The sequence below is a fragment of the Polypterus senegalus genome, chromosome 11 (assembly GCF_016835505.1).
Source record: "Polypterus senegalus isolate Bchr_013 chromosome 11, ASM1683550v1, whole genome shotgun sequence".
NCBI lineage: Eukaryota > Metazoa > Chordata > Cladistia > Polypteriformes > Polypteridae > Polypterus > Polypterus senegalus.
The window spans coordinates 166,891,464-166,914,056 of record NC_053164.1 but is presented as its reverse complement, the minus strand read 5'-3'; the positions used below and the strand labels follow the sequence as shown (position 1 = coordinate 166,914,056).

Genomic DNA, 22,593 nt, shown 5'->3' with positions numbered 1-22,593 from the left:
CTACAAAGGCATTCATGCAGAGGGAGAAGTACAATGTTTTGGAATGGCCATCACAGTCCCCTGACTTGAGTATCATCGAAAATCTATGGAATGATTTGAAGCAGGCTGTCCAAATTTAACTGAACTGGAGAGATTTTGTATGGAAGGATTGTCAAAAATACCTCCGTCCAGAATCCAGAGACTCGTTAAAGGCTATAGGAGGTGTCTAGAGGCTGTTATATTTGAAAAAGGAGGCTCAACTAAGTAATAGATAGATACTTTATTAATCCCAAGGGAAAATTCACATAATCCAGCAGCAGCATACTGATACAAAAAACAATATTAAATTAAAGAGTAATAAAAATGCAGGTAAAAACAGACAATAACTTTGAATAATATTAACGTTTATCCCCTTGGGTAGAATTGAAGAGTCGCATAGTGTGGGGGAGGAACGATCTCCTCAGTCTGTCAGTGGAGCAGGACAATGACAGCAGTCTGTCGCTGAAGCAGCTCCTCTGCCTGGAGATGACACTGTTCAGTGGACGCAATGGATTCTTCATGATTGACAGGAGCCTGCTCAGTGCTCATCGCTCTGCCACGGATGTCAACCTGTCCAGCTCCAGGCCTACAATAGAGCCTGTCTTCCTCACCAGTTTGTCCAGGTGTGAGACATCCTTCTTCTTTATGCTGCCTCCCCAGCACACCACCGCATAGAAGAGGGCTCTCGCCACAACCGTCTGGTAGAACATCTGCAGCGTCTTATTGCAGATGTTGAAGGACGCCAACCTTCTAAGGAAGTAAGTATAGTCGGCTCTGACCTTTCTTACACAGAGCATCAGTATTGGCAGTCCAGTTTATCCAGTCCTATTTATCATCAGCTGCACTCCCAGGTATTTATAGGTCTGTACCCTCTGCACACAGTCTCTTCTGATGATCACAGGGTCCATGAGGGGCCTGGGCCTCCTAAAATCCACCACCAGTTCCTTGGTCTTGCTGGTGTTCAGGTGTAAGTGGTTTAAGTCGCACCATTTAACAAAGTCCTTGATTAGCTTTCTATACTCCTCCTCCTGCCCACTCATGATGCAGCCCACAATAGCAGTGTTGTCATCGAACTTTTGCACGTAGCAGGATTCTGAGTTGTATTGGAAGTCTGATGTATATAGATTGAACAGGACCGGAGAAAGTACAGTCCCCAGCGGTGCTCCTGTGTTGCTGACCACAATGTCAGACCTGCACATACTGAGGTCTGTCTGTAAGATAGTCCATGATCCATGCCAATAGGTGTGAATCTGCTCCCATCTCTGTCAGCTTGTCCCTAAGAAGTAGAGGTTGGATGGTGTTGAAGGCACTAGAGAAGTCGAAAAACATAATTCTTACAGCACCACTGCCTCTGTCCAAGTGGGAGAGGGATCGGTGTAGCATATAGATGATGGCATCCTCCGCCCCGACCTTCTCCTGGTATGCGAACTGCAGAGGGTCAAGGGCGCTGTGAACCTGTGGCCTCAGGTGGTGAAGCAGCAGCCGCTCTATGGTCTTCATCACATGTGACGTTAGAGTGACAGGTCGGAAGTCATTCAGCTCATTAGGACGTGATACCTTTGGGACTGGGGTGATACAAGATGTTTTCCAAAGCCTTGGGACTCTCCCCTGTTCCAGGCTCAGGTTGAAGATGCGCTGTAGAGGACTCCCCAGTTCCAGTGCACAGGCCTTCAGCAGTTGTGGCGATACTCCATCTGGACCCACTATTTTGCTGGCACGAAGTCTCCTCAGCTCTCTGCTCACCTGTGCTGCTGTAATTGTGGGTGGGGATGTCTCTCCTATGCTGGTATCAGCAGAAGGATGGTTGGAGGATGCAGTACTCCAAGGTGAGAGTGGGTTAGGGTGGTCAAACCTGTTAAAGAAGTTGTTCATTTGGTTTGCTCTCTCCACGTCTCTCTCGATGGTGGCACCCCGCTTGGAGCTGCAGCCAGTGATGATCTTCATCCCATCCCACACTTCCTTCATGCTGTTATTCTGCAACTTCTGCTCCAGCTTTCTCCTGTACTGCCCCTTTGCCGCCCTGAGCCGGACTCGGAGTTCCTTCTGCACGCACTTGAGCTCATGCTGATCACCACCTTTAAAAGCCCTTTTCTTCTGGTTCAAAAGGCCCTTGATGCCACTTGTAATCCATGGCTTGTTGTTAGCATAGCAGCGTACTGTTCTTACTGGAACTACAATGTCCATACAGAAGTTGATGTAATCAGTAGTGCAGTCAACAACCTCCTCAATGTTCTCACTATGTGATCCTTGCAGGATATCCCAGTCCGTAGTTCCAAAGTAATCTCTCTGCCTCAGGGGGCCACTTCCTGAATGAGCGTGTGGTTGTAGGTACCTCCCTCACTCTTGGTTTGTAGTGAGGCTGAAGCAGAACCAGGTTATGATCTGCTTTCTCAAGCACAGGCAGGGGGTGGCACTGTATGCGTCTTTAACGTTTGCATACAGTAGGTCGATAATCCTATTTCCCCCGGTGTTACAATCTACATACTGGGAGAAGGCAGGTAATGTTTTGTCCAGCGCTACATGGTTAAAGTCTCCAGGGTTTAGCACAAGAGCAACTGCGGAATGGATGACGTCACTCGCTAGCTCCATGTTCGCTCGAGGGGGGATGTAAACAATAACAACAATCACGTGTCCAAAGTCTCTGGGCAAGTAATAGGGACGCAAACTTACGGCCAACACCTCGATGTCCCTGCAGCAAGTGGAGATTTTAACATTTACATATCCTGAGTTGCACCATCTTGTATTGACATATAGAGCGACACCCCCTCCTTTCTGCTTCCCGCAGGTACTTGCGTCTCTGTCCACTCTAACTGTGGTAACCCGGGTAGCTCCACGTTAGCATCTGGGATGTTAGTTGTTAGCCATGTTTCACTAAAACACAGCAAACTGCATTCTCTGTAGATCCTGACATTTTTCATCAGTGCAGCCAGTTCGTTGATCTTATTTGGTAGTGAGTTCACATTTCCCAGGATCACAGAAGGCACCAAAGGTTTGTAGTGCCACTTTCTTGCTAGACACTTGGCTTTTATCTCTGCTGCCCGATACCGCCTTCATACCTTGTCAGGTAAATAGGGAACGACACCGGCATGCGCATTTGTTCTCAGCGCTTGAAGTTGACTACTTGAATAGACGAGTCTCATTGTGTAAAAATCCATCTCCAAGTAGTAAAAAGTTTCCAGGGAACGAGTCCACATAAAAGAAAGTGGTAGGAGTTAACAGTGAAACAAAGTAAAATAGAGAAAAAAGTAGAAAGATAAAGACTTTAATATAAAGTCATACACAGAGCTGCTGGAAAGGCTGCCACTCGTGTCGGCGCCTAAGTCATGATGTAATATCTCCAAATTTATGTACCTGTCTAATTCTGTTATGATGCATATTGCTTATTTTCTGTTAATCCAATAAACCTAATGTCACTGCTGAAATACTACTGTTTCCATAAGGCATGTCATATATTAAAAGGAAGTTGCCACTTTGAAAGGTCAGCCAATGATAAACAAAAATCCAAAGAATTAAGGGGGAGGGGGTTCCTAGACTTTTTCATATGACTGTATATATGTGAGTGTGTATGTTTGTATATGTATATATATATATATATATATATATACACATACACACACACACAGTGGGATGCAAAAGTTTGGGCAACCTTGTTAATAGTCATTATTTTCCTGTATAAATCGTTGGTTGTTACGATAAAAAATGTCACTTAAATATATCATATAGGAGACACACACAGTGATATTTGAGAAGTGAAATGAAGTTTATTGGATTTACAGAAAGTGTGCAATAATTGTTCAAACAAAATCAGGCAGGTGCATAAATTTGGGCACCACAAAAAAGAAATGAAATCAATATTTAGTAGATCCGCCTTTTGCAGAAATTACAGCCTCTAAACGCTTCCTGTAGGTTCCAATGAGAGTCTGGATTGTGGTCGAAGGTATTTTGGACCATTCCTCTTTACAAAACATCTCTAGTTCATTCAGGTTTGATGGCTTCCGAGCATGGACAGCTCTCTTTAACTCACACCACAGATTTTCAATTATATTCAGGTCTGGGGACTGAGATGGCCATTCCAGAACGTTGTACTTGTTCTTCTGCATGAATGCCTTAGTGGATTTTGAGCAGTGTTTCGGGTCATTGTCTTGTTGAAAGATCCAGCCCCGGCGCAGCTTCAGCTTTGTCACCGATTCCATGGACATTGGTCTCCAGAATCTGCTGATACTGAGTGGAATCCATGCGCCCCTCAACTTTGACAAGATTCCCAGTCCCTGCACTGGCCACACAGCCCCACAGCATGATGGAACCACCACCATATTTTACTGTAGGAAGCAGGTGTTTTTCTTGGAATGCTGTGTTCTTTTTCCTCCATGCATAACGCCCCTTGTTATGCCCAAATAACTCAATTTTAGTTTCATCAGTCCACAGCACCTTATTCCAAAATGAGCTGGCTTGTCCAAATGTGCTTGAGCATACCTCAAGCGGCTCTGTTTGTGCTGTGGGCGGAGAAAAGGCTTCCTCTGCATCACTCTCGCATACAGCATCTCCTTGTCTAAAGTGCGCCGAATGGTTGAACGATGCACAGTGACTCCATCTGCTGCAAGATGATGTTGTAGGTCTTTGGTGCTGGTCTGTGGGTTGACTCTGACTGTTCTCACCATTCGTCGCTTCTCTCTATCCGAAATCTTTCTTGGTCTGCCACTTCGAGCCTTAACTTGAACTGAGCCTGTGGTCTTCCATTTCCTCAATATGTTCCTAACTGTGGAAACAGACAGCTTAAATCTCTGGGACAGCTTTCTGTATCCTTCCCCTAAACCATGATGGTGAACAATCTTTGTCTTCAGGTCATTTGAGAGTTGTTTTGTGACCCCTTGTTGCTACTCTTCAGAGAAAATTAAAGGAGGAGGGAAACTTACAATTGACCCCCTTAAATACTCTTTCTCATTATAGGATTCACCTGTGTATGTAGGTCAGGGGTCACTGAGCTTACCAAGCCAATTTGAGTTCCAATAATTAGTTCTAAAAGTTTTGGAATCAATAAAATGACAACGGTGCCTAAATTTATACACCTGCCTGATTTTGTTTAAACAATTATTGCACACTTTCTGTAAATCCAATAAACTTCATTTCACTTCTCAAATATCACTGTATGTGTCTCCTATATGATATATTTAACTGACATTGTTTATCGTAACAACCAACGGTTTATACAGGAAGATAATGACTATTAACAAAGTATATATATATATATATATATATATCTGTCCCTGATTGATTCTGACTGACAAGATATTTTTGACTGACTATTTGCAGACAGTATAAAGAAAAACATTTAATTAATCTCATGGTTCTACCTCACTGAAAACTTAATTTAATTAAGAAAAACTGGAGAAAACTGTAATAAGCTTTCGCCTATCACATTTATCAGACACAGTGTGCATGAACTTGTACAACTTGGTATTATGGAGTCATTACCATCATTATCATGAATCACTTTGATTACTTGTGTGCAGTGTAACTTAGATAGATAGATAGTACTTTGTCTATTGAACAAAAATTACAAACATATAAATATTTCTTTGTGTTTCTGCTTTGGGTCTTCTTTTAATATATTGTGAAGTTCACTGCTGCCTACAAATAGTCATCCAAGGGGCACCATACCTAGAAGGAGAGCTTGCCAGTTTAATTAAACTTATGATATAACAGGTCCAAGATAAAGTCTACAGACACAACAGCTTAATATTTCCTATAGCAGAGTATTAAGAAACATCATGAGTAATTCAGGTTAAAGCTGTTTCTAAGCTGTAACCTTGTTAAACTAGACTGAAATGTTAAATATGTCAAAGTAGTTATGCTTCAAAACCCCTCTTTTTCCAACAAAACACTGTCTTGGAGACTGCTCTGTAATTCTTCAGAAAAGGTCAGGTTGTCTCGTAGTTTGTTACGTTTAGGATATGAAAACGCCCTGCATTTTTTTTCTCTTTCACTGGCAGGCTTTAGCTTGTGTGTGAAGGGCAGGGCTGTGTCCTTTCTGTGTAACATCAGGGAAGGACTTAAAAAAATTCTGTGGCAGCTAGCTTGATCTGGTAGCAGCCTGCTAGTAGATTCAACCCTACAGCTGTATCTTGAGCATTTGCAGCATTTGCTTGGATCGCATTGCTGTTTGTAACTATTTCTGTTTTTCCTGTGGAATTCTCATAAAAATATTGGTAAGAATGAAAAATTTCATGTTTTGAGGTATAGCAGATATAAAAATGCACCATGCAAATGTAGAAATGCTGATATGCTTTAGAAATAAGCCTTTTTTGTTTCTGGGGAGGTAAAAAATGGTTGTCTGGTTGCTGAAAAGGAACAGTTTTTAGTCACTTTAGATTGCAGTTTGACAGCTTGTTTAAAAGCACAGGGAAAACTGCACACGGTGTGTGAATTAAATGATTATATCTCTGTATGAGGATTATTGTTTTTTACTTTGATCGTTATACCTCTTATTTTTATAAACAATCAGTGTTACTCCTAATGGTTAAAAAATGCTGCATGATCTCCTTAATGGCCGTGTTTGCTCCTGAGTCATGTACTGCATGTATTAAAAAAAGAGTGGAGTCGGGCACAAAATAAAATACTGTACAGTCTGTAAAACAGACCTGACTGATGTCTCTGACTACAGCAGAATTGCATCTCAAGACGACTGAAAACATGGCTGAATGGATATGTTGTGTCATGTCAATACCTTTGACAGGAGCCTTAATGTTTTTAATTACTGTATTAATCTGAAATATTTCAGTTATAAAGACAGGCATTTTTTAAAAGCTTCACTACAGCTAAAAACCTGGAGTAGTGAGGCAAGAGTGAATCATTGCTTTGGAATCTGGGTTTATATTGTTGTCAGATATTTCTTTTAAACCTTTTTGTGGTTCATTTTGCCAGGCTGTAGCACAAAATATTTATAGTGAGGTTTAATATACATGACATTTTTTTCCTGAAGTATATTGCTTTTGTTGTGTGCGCTTATTTACACACCTTTTAACAAATGGTCTTTTTATTCATTGAGCATTAAATCAAATTAGTATTTGAAAGATTTCTTTCATTTACAAAACAAAGGGAACAATATTGTTGTGTGTACACATGCATGTCTTTTTCTTTTCCCTGCACAACTGGCGCAAACAGATTTTTTTTTCCCATACCAGTCGCAGTGTTTCTGCTAATTGAAGACAACATTAACACACATTAAAATAATTGAACATGACCATTTTAATAGTCGCAGAAAAAAGAAAGCCTGAAGTTTCTTCCTCCTGATAGGTAACCTACTTTTGCTTTCTTAGAACTACGGATCTTGTGTTATTTATTTAATGTAATATTCCTTCTTTTTTATAGTTTACGTGGGCTGTAGCTGGCTTGCAACTGAAATATTAAGAATTCAGAAAAGTTATTTTCCAAATAATATAGTATAGTTTAGAAATCACATCAATCTACTGGTAAAACTCTTCAGAACAATTTTTTTTTTTTTAAAAATGGGCACTGGAAACCATTTATGCAGAAATGCTGTTTGATTGTTCTCTCCTGTATATGCAGTATAATTATTATGTATTTTGTACTCAGTCAATTGCTTGGAATTTGAGCAGAACTTGTGGTGTCAAGTAAAATTATGATGAAACAATGTAAATTTGAGGAATTGCAATATATTTTTGCTTTGTTATCAACACTTCCTTGCTCTTTCTACTAAATTGTGTACCACACTACACAGAAAAGAGCACTTTGGTTTTGTTTTTCCATTACAGAATATGTATAACAATAAAGTACTTCAGCATTGTTTAACATCCAGTATGATCTCTGTTTGTGAAAAGTGCTTACTATCAGCACTGTGTTATTTAAATATACAGGAGTCGTTGACCCATCAGTAAGTAACCATTTCAAATTAAATGAAAGGAGCAAGTGACTGCTCACTAGCATGTCTCCATGTGCAGATCGGTAGTATTGCTAGTGAGGGACTTTGTAGAATAGAGACATATTATACAGGGTGCTCCATTGGCATATCTGACCAAGCATTATAAAAATGCTTCTCTATGGATAAAGTTGTCTGAGGACAGTTTGGCAGGTTAGAATTCCTCAAAGAGTCTTCAAATGCAACTTCTTTCCACACACTGTTAAGAATAATGGATAGAAAATAGAAATGAAGGAATGACAACTGAAGGACTGCAGTGTCAGGTTGCATATAAAAATTCTTGTATGGGTAACTAAATGGAACATCCATGCTAACAGGTTATTTAAATTTAAATGTTCTTACTGTCAACAGCAAACAAATTGGAGCAAATGTAGTTTGCCAACTACCACTGGGAGTTTGCAAATGATTACCTCAGTGTTCTTGTTTAACAAACTGTCCTTTAACTTCTGGACTCCAACGTTTGCTGTACGTATGTTATATAAAATCTTTGAAGCAGATCGTTTGGCATCTGTAAATACAAGTATCATCACATAAAATATTGAATTTGTCTATTCTATAATGTGTTTGAAAGATCAAAAAGCCAGGTTTGAATCTTTCACATCATGTTTATAGGCGAATGTTATGGTTTTCAGTTCACTTACATGACTACTGTACACAATGAGCTGTTATCACAAAAGTTTTTTTTTTCTCTCTTTTTCAACTGATTTACAATAAGCATATCAGAGAGGGACTTCAATTTAAACAGTATCCATGCTCTGCTTATTTAGAAAGCTTCAGGTGGTTAGTAAGTACAGTATGTATGAAAATCCTTTGTGTATACTTTTCAAAAATCATGGACTAAATTCCTGCAGATGGGAAGCTTGCAAATGTTATCCAATTATATAAAAAAGTTGATCAAGCTGATTCAAATAACTGTTAGTAAACTTAACATGTATATCTGGTAAAGTAATTATTAAGGAAATGGCAGGTGCAACAAGATCAGTAGGCAGTCACTGTGGAATTAGATGGAATAGAACATGTTCCACTAAAATGCTGGAATTCTATAAGAAAGCAACAAAAGCATATGATCAGAGAGGTACTTGTGATATTTATCTTGATTTTAAGAAAACTTTGGATAAAATAGTACGTAAGAGGCTTGTGAGCAAAATAAAAGAAATCTGAGTTCAAGGGATAGTTTGCAAACGGGTCCAAAATTGGCTTAGACATGGGTAGCAAAGGGCTATGGTGAGAGGGTGTTTTCCATTTCATATTAAAATCAATGTCCTTCAGTGATCAGTGCTGGGGCCACTGCTCTGTTTAATCTTTTTTAAAATATAATTAACAAGTTGGATAAATTTGTAGATGACACTAAACTAAGAGGAATGTCACATAAACTACAATTAGCCAAATTAATACAGAGGGACCTGGATAGAATTAAGATGAACAAATTATGTCACGAGAACTTTAATGTAAGTAAATACACATAGGACTTAAACACATAGCAAGTATGTTAGAATTAAATAAATAATGAAAGGTTTGAAACTTGAAAGTACAGCTTATAGGAATGTTCTAGCAGATGTAGTAGACTCTCCATTACTGTATCTACAACTAGAAACTGTACTGATATAATTAAGAAGACTAACAGGATATCAAGTTATATATCCCAATGTGTGGAGTAAAAGGCAAGCAAGGTTACCTGTATATTTATGTTATATCACCCACTTGTAAGGCCTCCTATAAAGTATTGTGTGCAGGTTTGGTCTCCCTTTTACAAAGAAAAAGATAGAAGCGCAAGAGGAAAGTCCAAAGGAGAACACCAAGGTTGATTCCAGTTCTGCAAGGCATTAGCACTGAGAAAAAGACCTAAGGAGTTCAGCCTTTTTAAATTTAAACAAGCAGAAATTAAGAGGTGACATGATTGAAGTGGTCAAAATTATTTTTTTGGTCCCTAGCTATTTTTTAAATGAGTTCTGCAACAAATACACTGGGACACAAAAGAAGGTTAAGGATGCAATTTGCACATATGTTAGAAGGATTTTCTTCACACAGCAAGTTGTACGTTACTACAAGTTACAAAGTACTGTGGTAGATAATAGTACTTTGGAGACCATTAAAAACACCACTTGATGTTATTTTCTAGAATTTAAGTGAACAGAATTGATGAACTTTGTTGGGCTGATTGGCCTGTCCTAGCAAAACAGGTCTTAATAAAGAAGATTGAGGTCAATCTATTTTCTCTTAAAATATAAAATAGACATCACTGAGTTGTTAATCTATATATCTGAAACATTAAAAAAGTTGTCATTTAAAATGTATCCCTGACCTAGAAAACTAAATATATTTTTAACATATTAGGTTTTTATGGTTATTACTGTCACATGTACAGAGTATGGTGAAACATACTTGCATGTGCTAATCTACATGCAACACATAACCAATCTCCGGCGCCATGATTAGTAAGCTGGACTGCCTTACTTCAGAACCTCAGTCTTTGTTATGTGAAAAATCTCAGAACTGATTTGTCATTAACAGACACACAGAATAAGGAAATGTATATTATACATGTTAGGGCGTACTTGTCTTGCAGTTTAAGGTGTTACACAAGCTAATTGTTGATACGCACACCCATTTGTAAACCCAGTTGTTCCACAATGTGGAGTCATGCTTATGTACAACTGGCAGTAAGTCTGTTTTTGCATTGACTTAATTTTTAGATTTTATTATGTTAACTGAATGGTTAAGGTCTTCTCATGATTATTTATTCATTTCAGTTTTATTGCATGTGCATTATCATATTACGTGCAGATGATTTAATGCAAGAACTAGGCCAAGAATTGTTCCTGTTAGGTTTAGCCCTTGGATTTTATAGTTCTTTCAGTACGCTTTCCGGGATTCTATGATGCGTATTAACCTTACTAAAAGGCCGTGATCCATGCAACTTGTTATATAATTAAAAACATGACAATTTATAATGGTAAAATTTATTTGTGCATTTTTTTGCCAATTTGTCACTTTACCTTGATCAGTGTTTACTTGGAGCTTTTAATTTTAAATTATATTCACTCCAAAGTTGTGTACATGACTTTATAATTAGAAAAACGTACGATTGATGAGAGAGTTTTGATTTTCTTTTCTGCGCTCTGTGTAAGTACTCTGATAACCTAATTGCAACCTCCATATTGCTGCACAGATAAGCAGGATTTTTTCCCCACAAAAATTCAAAGGTATTTAGGTCATTTTAATTAGTAGTTTGTGTTTTTTATATTTTTTCATTTTACTGTTTGTCATTCTTATCTGCTCTACAGGGATTAAACATGACAATCTGTCTGCTGATGACTAGGGTTACGTAAAGGACACGGTGGGGGTGGGATACTTGCATCTTTGCATCCAGGCAAGCCATGCAAGCTTTAACGCATTAAAAGAGAAAAACACACAAGAGGACTACAGCAATTTCAGAATGCCACTCTAATCCTGCCCTAGGCGACTGGCTGCAATGTGTGCTCTCTGAGTCATATTATTGCACATGCAGTGGGGGTTGGCACAGTCGGAGATAGAACTCCTGGCACCTTCATGTACGGAAAATCAATTTATCCCTTTTGAAAATGTTGAACAATTTTTGGGAAGAGTGACGATTTTTTAAATAAAAAAAATGTTCGCATCATTTAAATATCTATGAAGAGTTTCTTTGGAACAAGCTGTCAGCATTAGACTCAGACTAAAGACTGATATAGTTCAAATACAGCTGTCTTTATGTGTAGATTGACATTAAATCTTCATGGTCAGTTGGAAACTTAAGTCAAAATACTGTGAGATTGTATAGAACTATGTACTGTACCCACTACAACCTTCCCTTGTAACCCATGATCATCGCCTGATGCACATCCCACAGTTTGTGCAGTTTTAGAGCTGGGTGACTGGCTTCATCATAGTCATCTGCCACACGTGCACATAGGGGACAGCTTAAGGGCTCAGATAATTGTAATTTCCCACCGGAATGCCAGAGGGCGCTGTTGACTGAAGCCTTTTCTCTTCCCCTCTAAGCAAACCAGAAGATTGATGACCTTGATATCTTTGTTGTCATTGCCTGGATCCGCCTCTTCCTGCCAGGAGCCAATAATATCGGAAGTCCTGCCATCTTGAGGAGTCTGTTTTGAGACTCGTGTTTTTATGTCTTTTTTCTTTTGCTTTTTAGCACATTTTAAACCCACTTTTTCTTTACAATATATGGGGTTGGCCTTTGGGTGCCCCAAAAATGTATAATCTGTGTTTCTTTATCACACGTTGTTATTCGTGAAATGCAGGTATTTCATAAACAATGAGAAACAGCACTCGCTCATAACTCAAAATGGGTGTCTGTAACATCTCTGAACTGGTTACCCACTGTTCCCTGCAGTAAGAGCAGACTGAAAAACACCCACATGTCATCTGCAGCAACAGGCTATCAGTGACTGAGACAAGTAAAATGTTTGCTGTGACTTTCCCAACATTGCCCACTTCAGCAACTGTTCTCCACCAGACTTCTCAACAACACATTGTAAATAGTCCAGATAATCAGAATCAATAAACATCTTTGGACTGGGATTACCCATAAATGGGCAATGAGAAGATGCAGGATTGTCTGCAATTGTATGAAGTCGACACCAAACACGAACATCACTAAAACTTTGAAGTTCAGAATCTGCTGAACATGTGTCAGTTTCACCGTCCATGTAAACATCTCATGACCAATTCACATCATCATCAACATCGCTCAACTCAAGTAATGGCTCAGTTTCCGTTTGTTGTAAAAGTGACAGTACTTTTTTTTATTTGCCATTGTGTTTTTGTTTGAATGCTACGCCCCACTCCTAAATATGGATGAGTTACCATAAAGTGGAAGAACATATAGAAATAGGCGTGTTTGTTTTTTTGTAGCATGATTTTATTTCATCCGGTAGTTGGCAGCAGAATGCTATGGTGAGATTTATTAGGGCTTAACACTGTAAAGCGGATCATTACATGACACCCTGAGTTAAACTGTACTTGGATAGAATTCTGAGCCCGATTCACACTTTGGGTTGAGACCAAGGACATTAATTGTACCTGAATAAACCATTTCTTGGCATACATAATTCTCATTTCGTAGTCTTTAAGAAATAACAATAGAAAATGTATGTTCTCTACCTCCTTTTGGCAGATATGCTTGACTAATTATGCTATTTTTGTTACTACATTTAGTACTTTCTTTGACATTAACAGTACATTTGACAGCCTTGTAAATGCTCTGGTGTATAATTGACATGTGCAGCAATGTACTCAAATTTTAAAACACTAGACAAATGCAAAATTTCACATTTTTGGCTTTGTGCATATTGCTCAAAGGCTACTCACCCCACAGACACTATATGAGACTAATTTCTGTTTACAGATATAACAAATACTGTATTTAGCTATGTCAAAAAAAATTGCTTAATGGAAATATTTATCTAAACTCCATTTAGTGTCACAAAACCAGGTCACTGTGGCAATACTTATTTTTATCATTTTTTTTTTAAATAAATAAACAGTCCAGTAGAAACAAACATAGTAAATACAATAATTTGTTAAGAGAAAATAGAAGAGACAATAGTAATCCATCATACAGTTATTCTTTATCTATACTAATAAAAGGCAAAGCCCTAACTGACTCACTCACTCACTCACTCATCACTAATTCTCCAACTTCCCGTGTAGGTAGAAGGCTGAAATTTGGCAGGCTTATTCCTTACAGCTTACTTACAAAAGTTAAGCAGGTTTCATTTCGATATTCTACACATAATGGTCGACAACGTCCGCCATGTTGAACTTTCTTATTCATGGCCCCATCTTCACGAAATTTGGTAGGCGGCTTCCCTACGCTAACTGAAACTGATATACGTACTAATTTCGGTGGTATGACGCCACTGTCGGCTGCCATATTGAACTTTCCAACATCACTAATTCTCCAACTTCCCATGTAGGTAGAAGGCTGACCCCATCTTCACAAAGTTTGGTAGGCGGCTTCCCTGCGCTAACCGAAACTGATGTAAGTACTTATTTCGGTGGTATGACGCCACTGTCGGCCACCATATTGAACTTTCCAACGTCACTAATTCTCCAACTTCCCGTGTAGGTAGAAGGCTGAAATTTGGCAGGCTCATTCCTTACAGCATACTTACAAAAGTTAAGCAGGTTTCATTTCGAAATTCTACGCGTAACGGTCATAACGGTCGACAACGTCCGCCATGTTGAACCTTCTTATTTATGGCCCCATCTTCACGAAATTTGGTAGGCGGCTTCCCTGCGCTAACCGAAACCAATGTACGTACTTATTTCAGTGGTATGACGCCATGGTCGGCCACCATATTGAACTTTCCAACGATCTTTGTTACTTATGGGCCCATCTTCAAGAAATTTGGTATGTGGGTTCCCAACGCTAACTGAATCCTACTTGCGTACATATATACATCCATAACCTGCAGCTCGGTCACCGTGTGAGGCGGCATTGGATCCCTCATCCCAACGCCTCCCACGTTATTGGCTGCCTGCCTATATAAGGCCATCCGTCACTCCAGTCTCTACATTCCCTTCCTTGCTTCACCACGGGATTCACGTCTCCCTGCTGATAACTACAGCCTTTTTATTTAATCCACGGCTTTTCCGCTGTTTTATTGTTCATTTATTACGATTATAGTTATTGTGTAGGTATTTTAGACTTACTTTACATTGTTCAGGTACCTATTTCCTTTATCATTCCAAACGTACCCCCATTAACATGTCTATCGAGGTGATCACCATCGATCAAAGAACTGTCACTTACCGAGTGGTTTCCAATGCACGGAGATGGCACCTACCTTCCTTTTCCATTCTCTTTGTTACATATTGCACGGCCATATCAGGCTCACTCTTGATATCCGGAGGAACATTGTGTCTTATGTATTGAATGACTGGGACAGGTTCAAGGTGTGGAGTGATGAGATTTACAAATATTTCTGCCTAAAATGGTTTCAGCGTAGAGCATCTGTTCCTACAACTTGTGGCCTAGCAATGGAGGTGGTTGATGACAACGCTTACAGGTTGAAGCTTCACCTGAATGCATTTTATGTAGTTACATTCAAGTGCAGCTTCTTAAAGAAATATTTGTTTGATGTGTAATAGGGATGCTTTGAAAAAGGTATAGGCGCTGTTGGAGGATATTCAGTTTGGCAATATTAATTCTTCAAGCTAAAGTAAGATGGAGGAAAGGCTCTCCGTTAACATTTGGAGAAAGCAAAGCTATGCAGATTCTCCAAGTTGTGAGGTGACCTTCACCTTTCACTGTAGCCAGATGTATAAGATAAAAAAATATAACCTGTTCAGCAATTGGTGAAGTTCAGAGTGATACACATTTAATGTGTTTAGTTTGCTCTTTATTTTCATGAAAGTCCAGTAGCATATAAATGCAGTTTGATTTAAGCTACTATATCCCAATGGTTTTTATTTCTGAACTTTGATGTTGGCAGCTCCATAATTGTGAATTCATTTTTGTTTAACCAATTCTGATGGCAATTGTGAGTTTTCAGGTCATTGTTTGCTTTAGACCAATAGCTTACCATTCTCCTGAATAAAGCCCAGATTATTCACTGAAGGGACATTTTTTAGGTCTACATGCAGCAAGACCTCCTCAAACCATGACAACTATACCACCATGCTTTGATGCTGCTATGAGGTTCCTGCTGTGGAATACACTGTTATCTTTTTCCCCAGACATAGAAGGACACAAGTCTATCTAAAAATTCAATGTTTAACTCCTCTCTCCTCAAAGTTGTTCCCAAACTCCTGATAATCATGTGGGTGCACTTTGGCAGACTTGAGGCAGGCGATCACGCTGAGGTTTTTGCTTTGTTACTCTGCCGTTGATCCCATTTTTGAACACTGGCTGACCTTGGCTGGGGCTCAGGAGGGATGCAGCTGCCCAGAGTTTAGTGCTAGCGTTGGATCATAAGTCCTGGTCTTGGAAACATTAAAGCACAATGGACTGACCTTGGAGGCCCGACTGTTCTTCCTAACCTTTCTTGATTTGTGCAGTATGACGGGTTCAGTGGCTTTGTATACTTTTCCAGATTCATAGGCTTTAAAAAGTTTCTTTAAGCATTTTGTAGTAATTTCTTTCATAATGAAACGTTCCTCCAGAAACTGTGCCAGCAAGTGGACTCCGATGCAAAGTCCACGGTCCAAAGTCTGTGCGATCCAGTCTGGAATGTTGGCTCAAAGAATTGGGCCTAATCACTGTAGATGTAATCAAGGATGTGGAGGAGGAGGTTGGAGGGAAATGAAAATGAAATTTATAATTACAGTGGAATGATGACCTTAGAATTATTTAATACATTTTTTTGTACATTCTCGTTCATTAATGGCTCGCTGCATTTTGTTTTTTCTCCTAGGGAACAGTTTTCAGCCTGGAGGAAGACGAGGACCAAGGTGCCATTGCAGAAGACAGCAACGACATTTATATTCTTACTAGTGATAACTCTGGTCAGGTGAGCCCTCCTGAGTCTCTCACAGTGACAACTTCCTGGCAGTCGGAGAGCCTGCCAGTGTCTTTGTCAGCGAGTCAGAGCTGGCACACTGAGACACTCCCAGTCTCCCTTGGACCTGAGTCGTGGGCACAGGTTGGAATGGATCCAGAAGATGTCAAAAGCCTGGACAGTGGAGGTGCAGAAGAAAGAAGTGAGAATAATTCCTCAAACTCTGATATAGTTCACGTGGACAAAGAAGAAATTGCCGAAGAAGAAAGTGCTGTGTCAGTGGCTGAAGTGCTAGAGGTCCATGAAGCCATTCTAAAGAGTGAAGTGGAGACACAGGAACTGTCCTCCTTAGAGCTGGTTAAAGAGGCCATTCTATCACAAGCAGAAGTAGTGCCTGCAGTCCCAGCTATAGTGGAGGAATCTGCAAGTGAAATTCTACTACCTCCCTCCACACAAGAAATACCCGTGATAGAAAAACTGGCTGAAAAGCCACCAGTGAAAACTGAGGAACCTCCCAAGCCAGCAGCAGTTGTTAGGCCAGTAAGTGAGCCTGATAAGCCTGTGCTGAAACCCAAAACTGAGGAACCTCTAGTGGAAAAGGCACCAGATGTGGTCTTGACACAGACTGAGAAAATTTTGAAAACGTCCCTTAAAGAATCAGGAAAAGAGACCCCGATTCCCCCAGAAGACCCCGTAAAAATCATTGAATCCCCTGTAGGGGAGAAGCCTGCCCAGGCACCAAAGGACATGACGATACTATATGGTGGAGCAGCCATAGCTGCTCTGGCAGTAGCTGTGGTTGTCATGCTGGTCTTACGGAAAAAGTAACTGTGGATAGTGCACCACTGCTGGGCTCGATTGTGAGAGGATTGCAACTCCCACCATGCATTGACTGCCTTTGTTTTCTTTGTTCTTCTTCATTCATACTCCTAGAAAGTAATTGTAGCTGTTGGCTAAACTGGATTTAAAGGGGTTTATTTTAGTCTTCTACGTCCAACTCTTCTCTTTACAGTGTCATTCTTTCTGGTGAGGCTTTTTCCTTTCAGATTCTGCTTTACAGACATCATGCCAAAGTAAATGGAATTGATGGCTTTGCACGGGCGCTTTCATAAAATGAATTGCTTTTTTGAGTAATGCCTTGTTGGTGGTCGCACTGTACATAGGGTGTAAAACATTGAAACGGGTTAAAACGAATTATAACTCTAAGGAATAATGTGCTGCTGGGGATAGGAGAAGGACTTTATATGGGATTCGGTGATCATATTTGCACTTGTTATGTCACATGACCGCACGGTCTGTGGTATTTAGCTGGCGGGGTTATCTACTTGAAGGCAGCTTTCCATTTACTCAGCTCATCATAAAAACACAGCAAGGGTGCATATTTCCCTTTTATCATTAATAATTCTTCCAATTTAATTAATGCTTAATACTTTTTCAGTTGTGAATCATAGCAATTTATTTTTTTTTTTGCCATCAGTAAGGAAAAGGTGGAATGTCAGAGATGAACATGTGGCATCCCAAGTTAAGGTTAGACCTTGGATTTTGCTGTTTGTTCAAAAGCGGGCAGCAGAGAAGGCTGTTGTTACAGTAGAAGAATGTGGATGTGATGGCTTCATACACCAGACAGCACTTCGGTCAATTATGGCCTGACTAGGGCGATGGCAATCGAGCGGCTTCTGATTATGTTTAAAATGCAACACAATTTACTACTTAGCAGTGGGTACGAGCAAATTAGGCTGCTGGTCTCCATTTTAGGCTACAAGCCTGGCACGGCCCACTCCTAAAACCATGTGATGGCCTGGTACACAGAGTGACCATGGACTTTCATTTAGTTGTGATAATTATTACTTCTGCATTACTTTGAGTATTCAAACACCAGGGACATTTTTAGACGGTAGCTCTTGCTCGGTCAGGCGTATTCTGCAATTGCAGACTAAAGTGTGCGTACGTCTCCAGCCATGAAACCCGTGACATTTTTATTTTACCAGTTAGTAAAGCTCACCTTTCCTGCGGTTATAGTTCTGTAAGTTACGACCGTGAGAAAACTGAAAAATAAAAGGATTAAGGTGATGAAATGTCCCAGGCAGGTCATTTCCTTCCCTTTCGGCCTCTTTTTATTTATTTATTCATTTTTTATTTCTTCTAATGTAACCAGAAGGGAGAATGCAGTGAGAGGCTCTGTGGTAAGTAGCTGCCATATTGGCTGTCAGACTAGCCTTTAGTGTGGCAGCAGAGTAGGCACACCCTGAGGCCTGAATTCGATCCCCTCTACTACAATCTCAGGGAAGATAGCAGTAGTGAGGGCAGAGACAACGGAAGCTTCTGAAGTTATTCAAACACAGTTTAGGGGCTTCTTTGAGCTTAAACGCCAAAAGCAGTTGTAAGGTGTAAGAAATTCTGGAACTCGTCTACTGTCATTTGCTGGTTTCCTCCTTGAGCTTCTGAAGATGGAGTGTAATGGCAGGCTGTATACTTTTCGCAGTTCGCTGCCACATTTCAGTTGCGAAAGGTTTTCATTTTCCAAGGTTTTCTCCTTGTGTGTTTTCTTTTTGTACGTCAGCCTGGTCTGTGCTGTGCTGAACTTCTCGCAGGTCTCATTAGACTGGCAAGCTGAATGAACCTACAGTGTATAAATTCACTTTTACAGTAAAATGTTTTTAGATGTCACTACCAATTTGGGATATTGCACATAAAATCTCTGCGTTTGTGAGCAACTGAGTCACTTTTGCAGTTCAAGAACACACAGAATTAAAGTGCCCTTGTGGCACCACGTAGGGAAATGAAGAGTCAGATGAGCGCGCCATTGTCTTGTGCTCAGCTGCTCCTCTGCCATGATGAGGCTGCAGGTTCCACTCGCTGGCTGCGCTTGTGATCAAATAGTAAGTTCCACAGTATATTTTAGTGATCGGAGCGCTGGTTAATTTTATTTAACGTGTAATCGAGAGTTCCTTGGAGGACCTAGTCAAGGGGAATAGAAGACCATTTGGCTTTGTTCACTTTCTATTTATGTTTTGAGTACCCAAGTGAAAGTCTATCAGTTTTACCACTCTGTGTAATTTATACAACTGATCCTGAAATAAAGCAACTTCAGACACCTGCATTCATCTCCTCCTTCCAAGAGTGCTTCATACAGCCTACTCTTTGATTTTGTCTTCATGTTTTCAATGGCAGAAGATGTCATTTTCCTTCTAGTCGTGTATTGTTCCCATTTTTACAATTTTTCACAATTTATTTTGGGATGCAAGTTGAGACTGCAAATATGTGAGGAGCGCCCCCTTCAGTTGCGCTGGTCGCTGTACGCTGGGCTGTAATCCGTGTGCTGTTTCATTGGAATTTGTTTTGTTTGGGGGCTTCAGCGGGGTCAGGGTTAAAAACAATCATTTTACAGAAACTGCAGCCTGTACCTCCAAGTAAATACGAAGTGAAATAGACAAGTGATTCTGTTTAAAATAAAAAAAAACCTGAACAAGTAAGGGAGACATGGCACTAAATACAGAACGCTGTCCATGTTCTGGACCCCGTTTGTCCATTGTAAGGTTTGTGGAAAAGCAAAGCCAGGACTGAACCCTGGACAGGACACATTCTGCTGTCTTCAGCGGGCCCCCGCAGTTTCATTGACTTACGATTGCTCAGCTCTTTTCTTCGTCTGGCACTTGCACTTGCTGAGACCGTGTGCACCTCCCGATCTTCTCCATTTTTCGGTGTGTCTGCTGTAGTGTGGTCCACTCCCCATACTTGTAAGTGGTAGCTGTTAATTTACCCATCAGTATCATTTAGGTTACTACACACAAAAAAAGCACATTTAGGAATGTTAATATTTCCAAGTTCTCTCACGGTCCTGATGCCCAGCTCTTGCCATTTAATAGTTTTAGCTTGATTGGGAAAGGGTGGAGGTGACAAAAACATTCATTAGTGATGAACGCCATGTGCGGCTGGTTGGAAAATGGCATCTATGGACAGAGAAGAAAGAAAACCAAGATGACCAGCTTTGGTGATCTAAGTGATGTTCCCCACCACTGTTTGGACAGAGTGCCATTCCTATGTGTGTGCAAGTATTAGGAGTGTCAGGCTCAAAAGGGAGACATGTCACTGCTGGTGGACTGTTAGATCCACACTGGTCCTGGCAACTAGGAATCAAGAAGAGAAACTGTAGTGGACATCATGAATGAACACCCTTCACCTTGCATCATCAGCCAGAGGTTTAAAATGTTACCCAGCAGGCTCGTGACGGCACCACGTATCAGTAGCGTTGAAGGCCGTGACAACCTGATGCACAAGCCACTTGTCCCCATGTGCTCCTGGAGGACGTGCCCTGCAGTATATAATAAGTCGGGCTGACCACCCACTCTAACAAACGCACCCATATTTTTGGACGCCCACTGAACATATTGTTGGTCTCACAAGTTTCTGAGAAAAAAGGTGCAGATGAAACTAAGTGGGGTGTTGTTTGGAAATGTGACATAGCTAATACTAAAGAACATTTTTATATTCCTGTTAGGCAATTTCAACTTGTAGGGAATACTAGAAGGGGGGCATGCACAGGAATGGCATGGAAAAACAGTGGTGGTCCAGCACCTGCCAAAATGCCCACCGAGAAGATTAAAAGATGAGCTTTACAGTTTGCTAATCTACACACCAGGAATATCTTCCCATACTTTTGCATGGAGAAAAAGGGGTTTCATACTGTATGAGATGAAAATATTGGGGTGGGGATGTTATATAAAAACTAAGCCCCTTTATTCCACTGTCACTGGTGCAAATTTTGCTGGTTGCTAAATATCCCAAGATTCACACACTTGTTACAAAGTGAAACAACATTTTCCTGCAAATTCCATGTTTTGCAAATCACTGGTTCATCAGTATTGGCGATTTAAAATATCCCAAATTTTGCCTAAGAGCTTTATGTTGTTTGCATGTGTGCATCTTCAGCCTTGGGCCGGGAATTGATTCAGCTTTACTATTCATTAAGATGGAAGACAATAAAAACCTGGCAAAAGGTTTACAAGTGATAACACAAAAATGCAGCCAACAAATCTTGAAAAATATTCATTTATTAGGTGTTCAAATACTATATGAACATTCGTGGATAAAAAAACAGTTCCAATAACTTCTGGTATGTATGTGGCACAACACTTGCAATGACGTCGACGGAGCTCGCAGAGTGGACCTGCTGCTGTGGCCGTTTTCAGAGCCTCTGCCTGACTGGGCCGTTTGTGGGGCTGAGCTGCTGTGCTGGGAGTTCCTGGAGGTGACTGAAGGAATGGCACGTGTTTGGGCAGAATCGGTGACATCCCCCAGGTACCTTTTAAACTGTTGGGCCACGGGTTTTACATGTAAAAAGTGATGACAGGAATTAACGTTTGAAGCCATTAATGTTACAAATAATTCAAAGGACATGCCATTCAAACCAGTGAGTAGTGCTCGGTAACAAAGACTACAGCCTTAACCAAAGACCTGTCAATAGTTTATATTTGTTTAACTCCAAAATGTATATGAAAATTTACTTTGGGTCCCAAAAATAACTTACATTTAAGTTTTTAAGTCATTTGCAAGAACTGAGAATTCAGAACTGGAACAAAACTGTTTTCTTTTTGACATGCCAGGCTTCAAAGGGGATTTCAAATCTCACTGAAGTGAAGAACGACAGGAGGGGGGGGCGACACGTTACTGTGAACGTTATGGCAGCTGTGGCTGAGTAACCCACTGCCCTTCTATGGAACAGTCCGCTTTGTTCATCTGTTATTTGCTGGTCCTGCTCCCACACACAACTAGGAGAGAGACAGACGGCCATTCTGCCCATGGGGCTCACTTAAGGGTTTGCCACAAACAAACAGTTAATGTTTTAGTTTCTTTTCAAGCTCATCTAGTTTCACTGTTACACTGATTAACACTCATGAATCTAAAACAGTGGGACTCAAGGACATCCTTGCTGTAGAATAAAGCACAAGTCATCACCTTGCACTGCCCATTTAAACAAAAAAATAAAGTTTTAAAATAGGTTCTTAATCCAAGAAATAGCTTCAGTAAACTTGGGTAGTCGAATAAATAAAATGTATAAACCTGCAGTGGGCCATTCGTTCCCCACTGGTTCTTACAGACATTTTCTCCTGGCACTGGTGATTCTCTTGAAGCAGCAGGTTCAGAAGACGGTTTTAA

General features: G+C 40.3%; 1 protein-coding gene across 2 annotated transcripts in view; it reads left to right on the top strand.

Annotated features, from left to right (window-relative positions):
* Positions 1-19,537, top strand: part of bcl2l13 (BCL2 like 13) — a 91,540-nt gene extending 72,003 nt beyond the window's left edge. For both annotated transcript variants that reach the window (XM_039770069.1, XM_039770068.1), the window contains exon 7: positions 16,354-19,537. In XM_039770069.1, coding sequence (XP_039626003.1) covers positions 16,354-17,265 — 912 coding nt within the window. In that variant the 3' untranslated portion in view covers positions 17,266-19,537. The remainder of the gene's footprint in view (positions 1-16,353) is intronic.
* Positions 19,538-22,593: the final 3,056 nt, after the last annotated feature.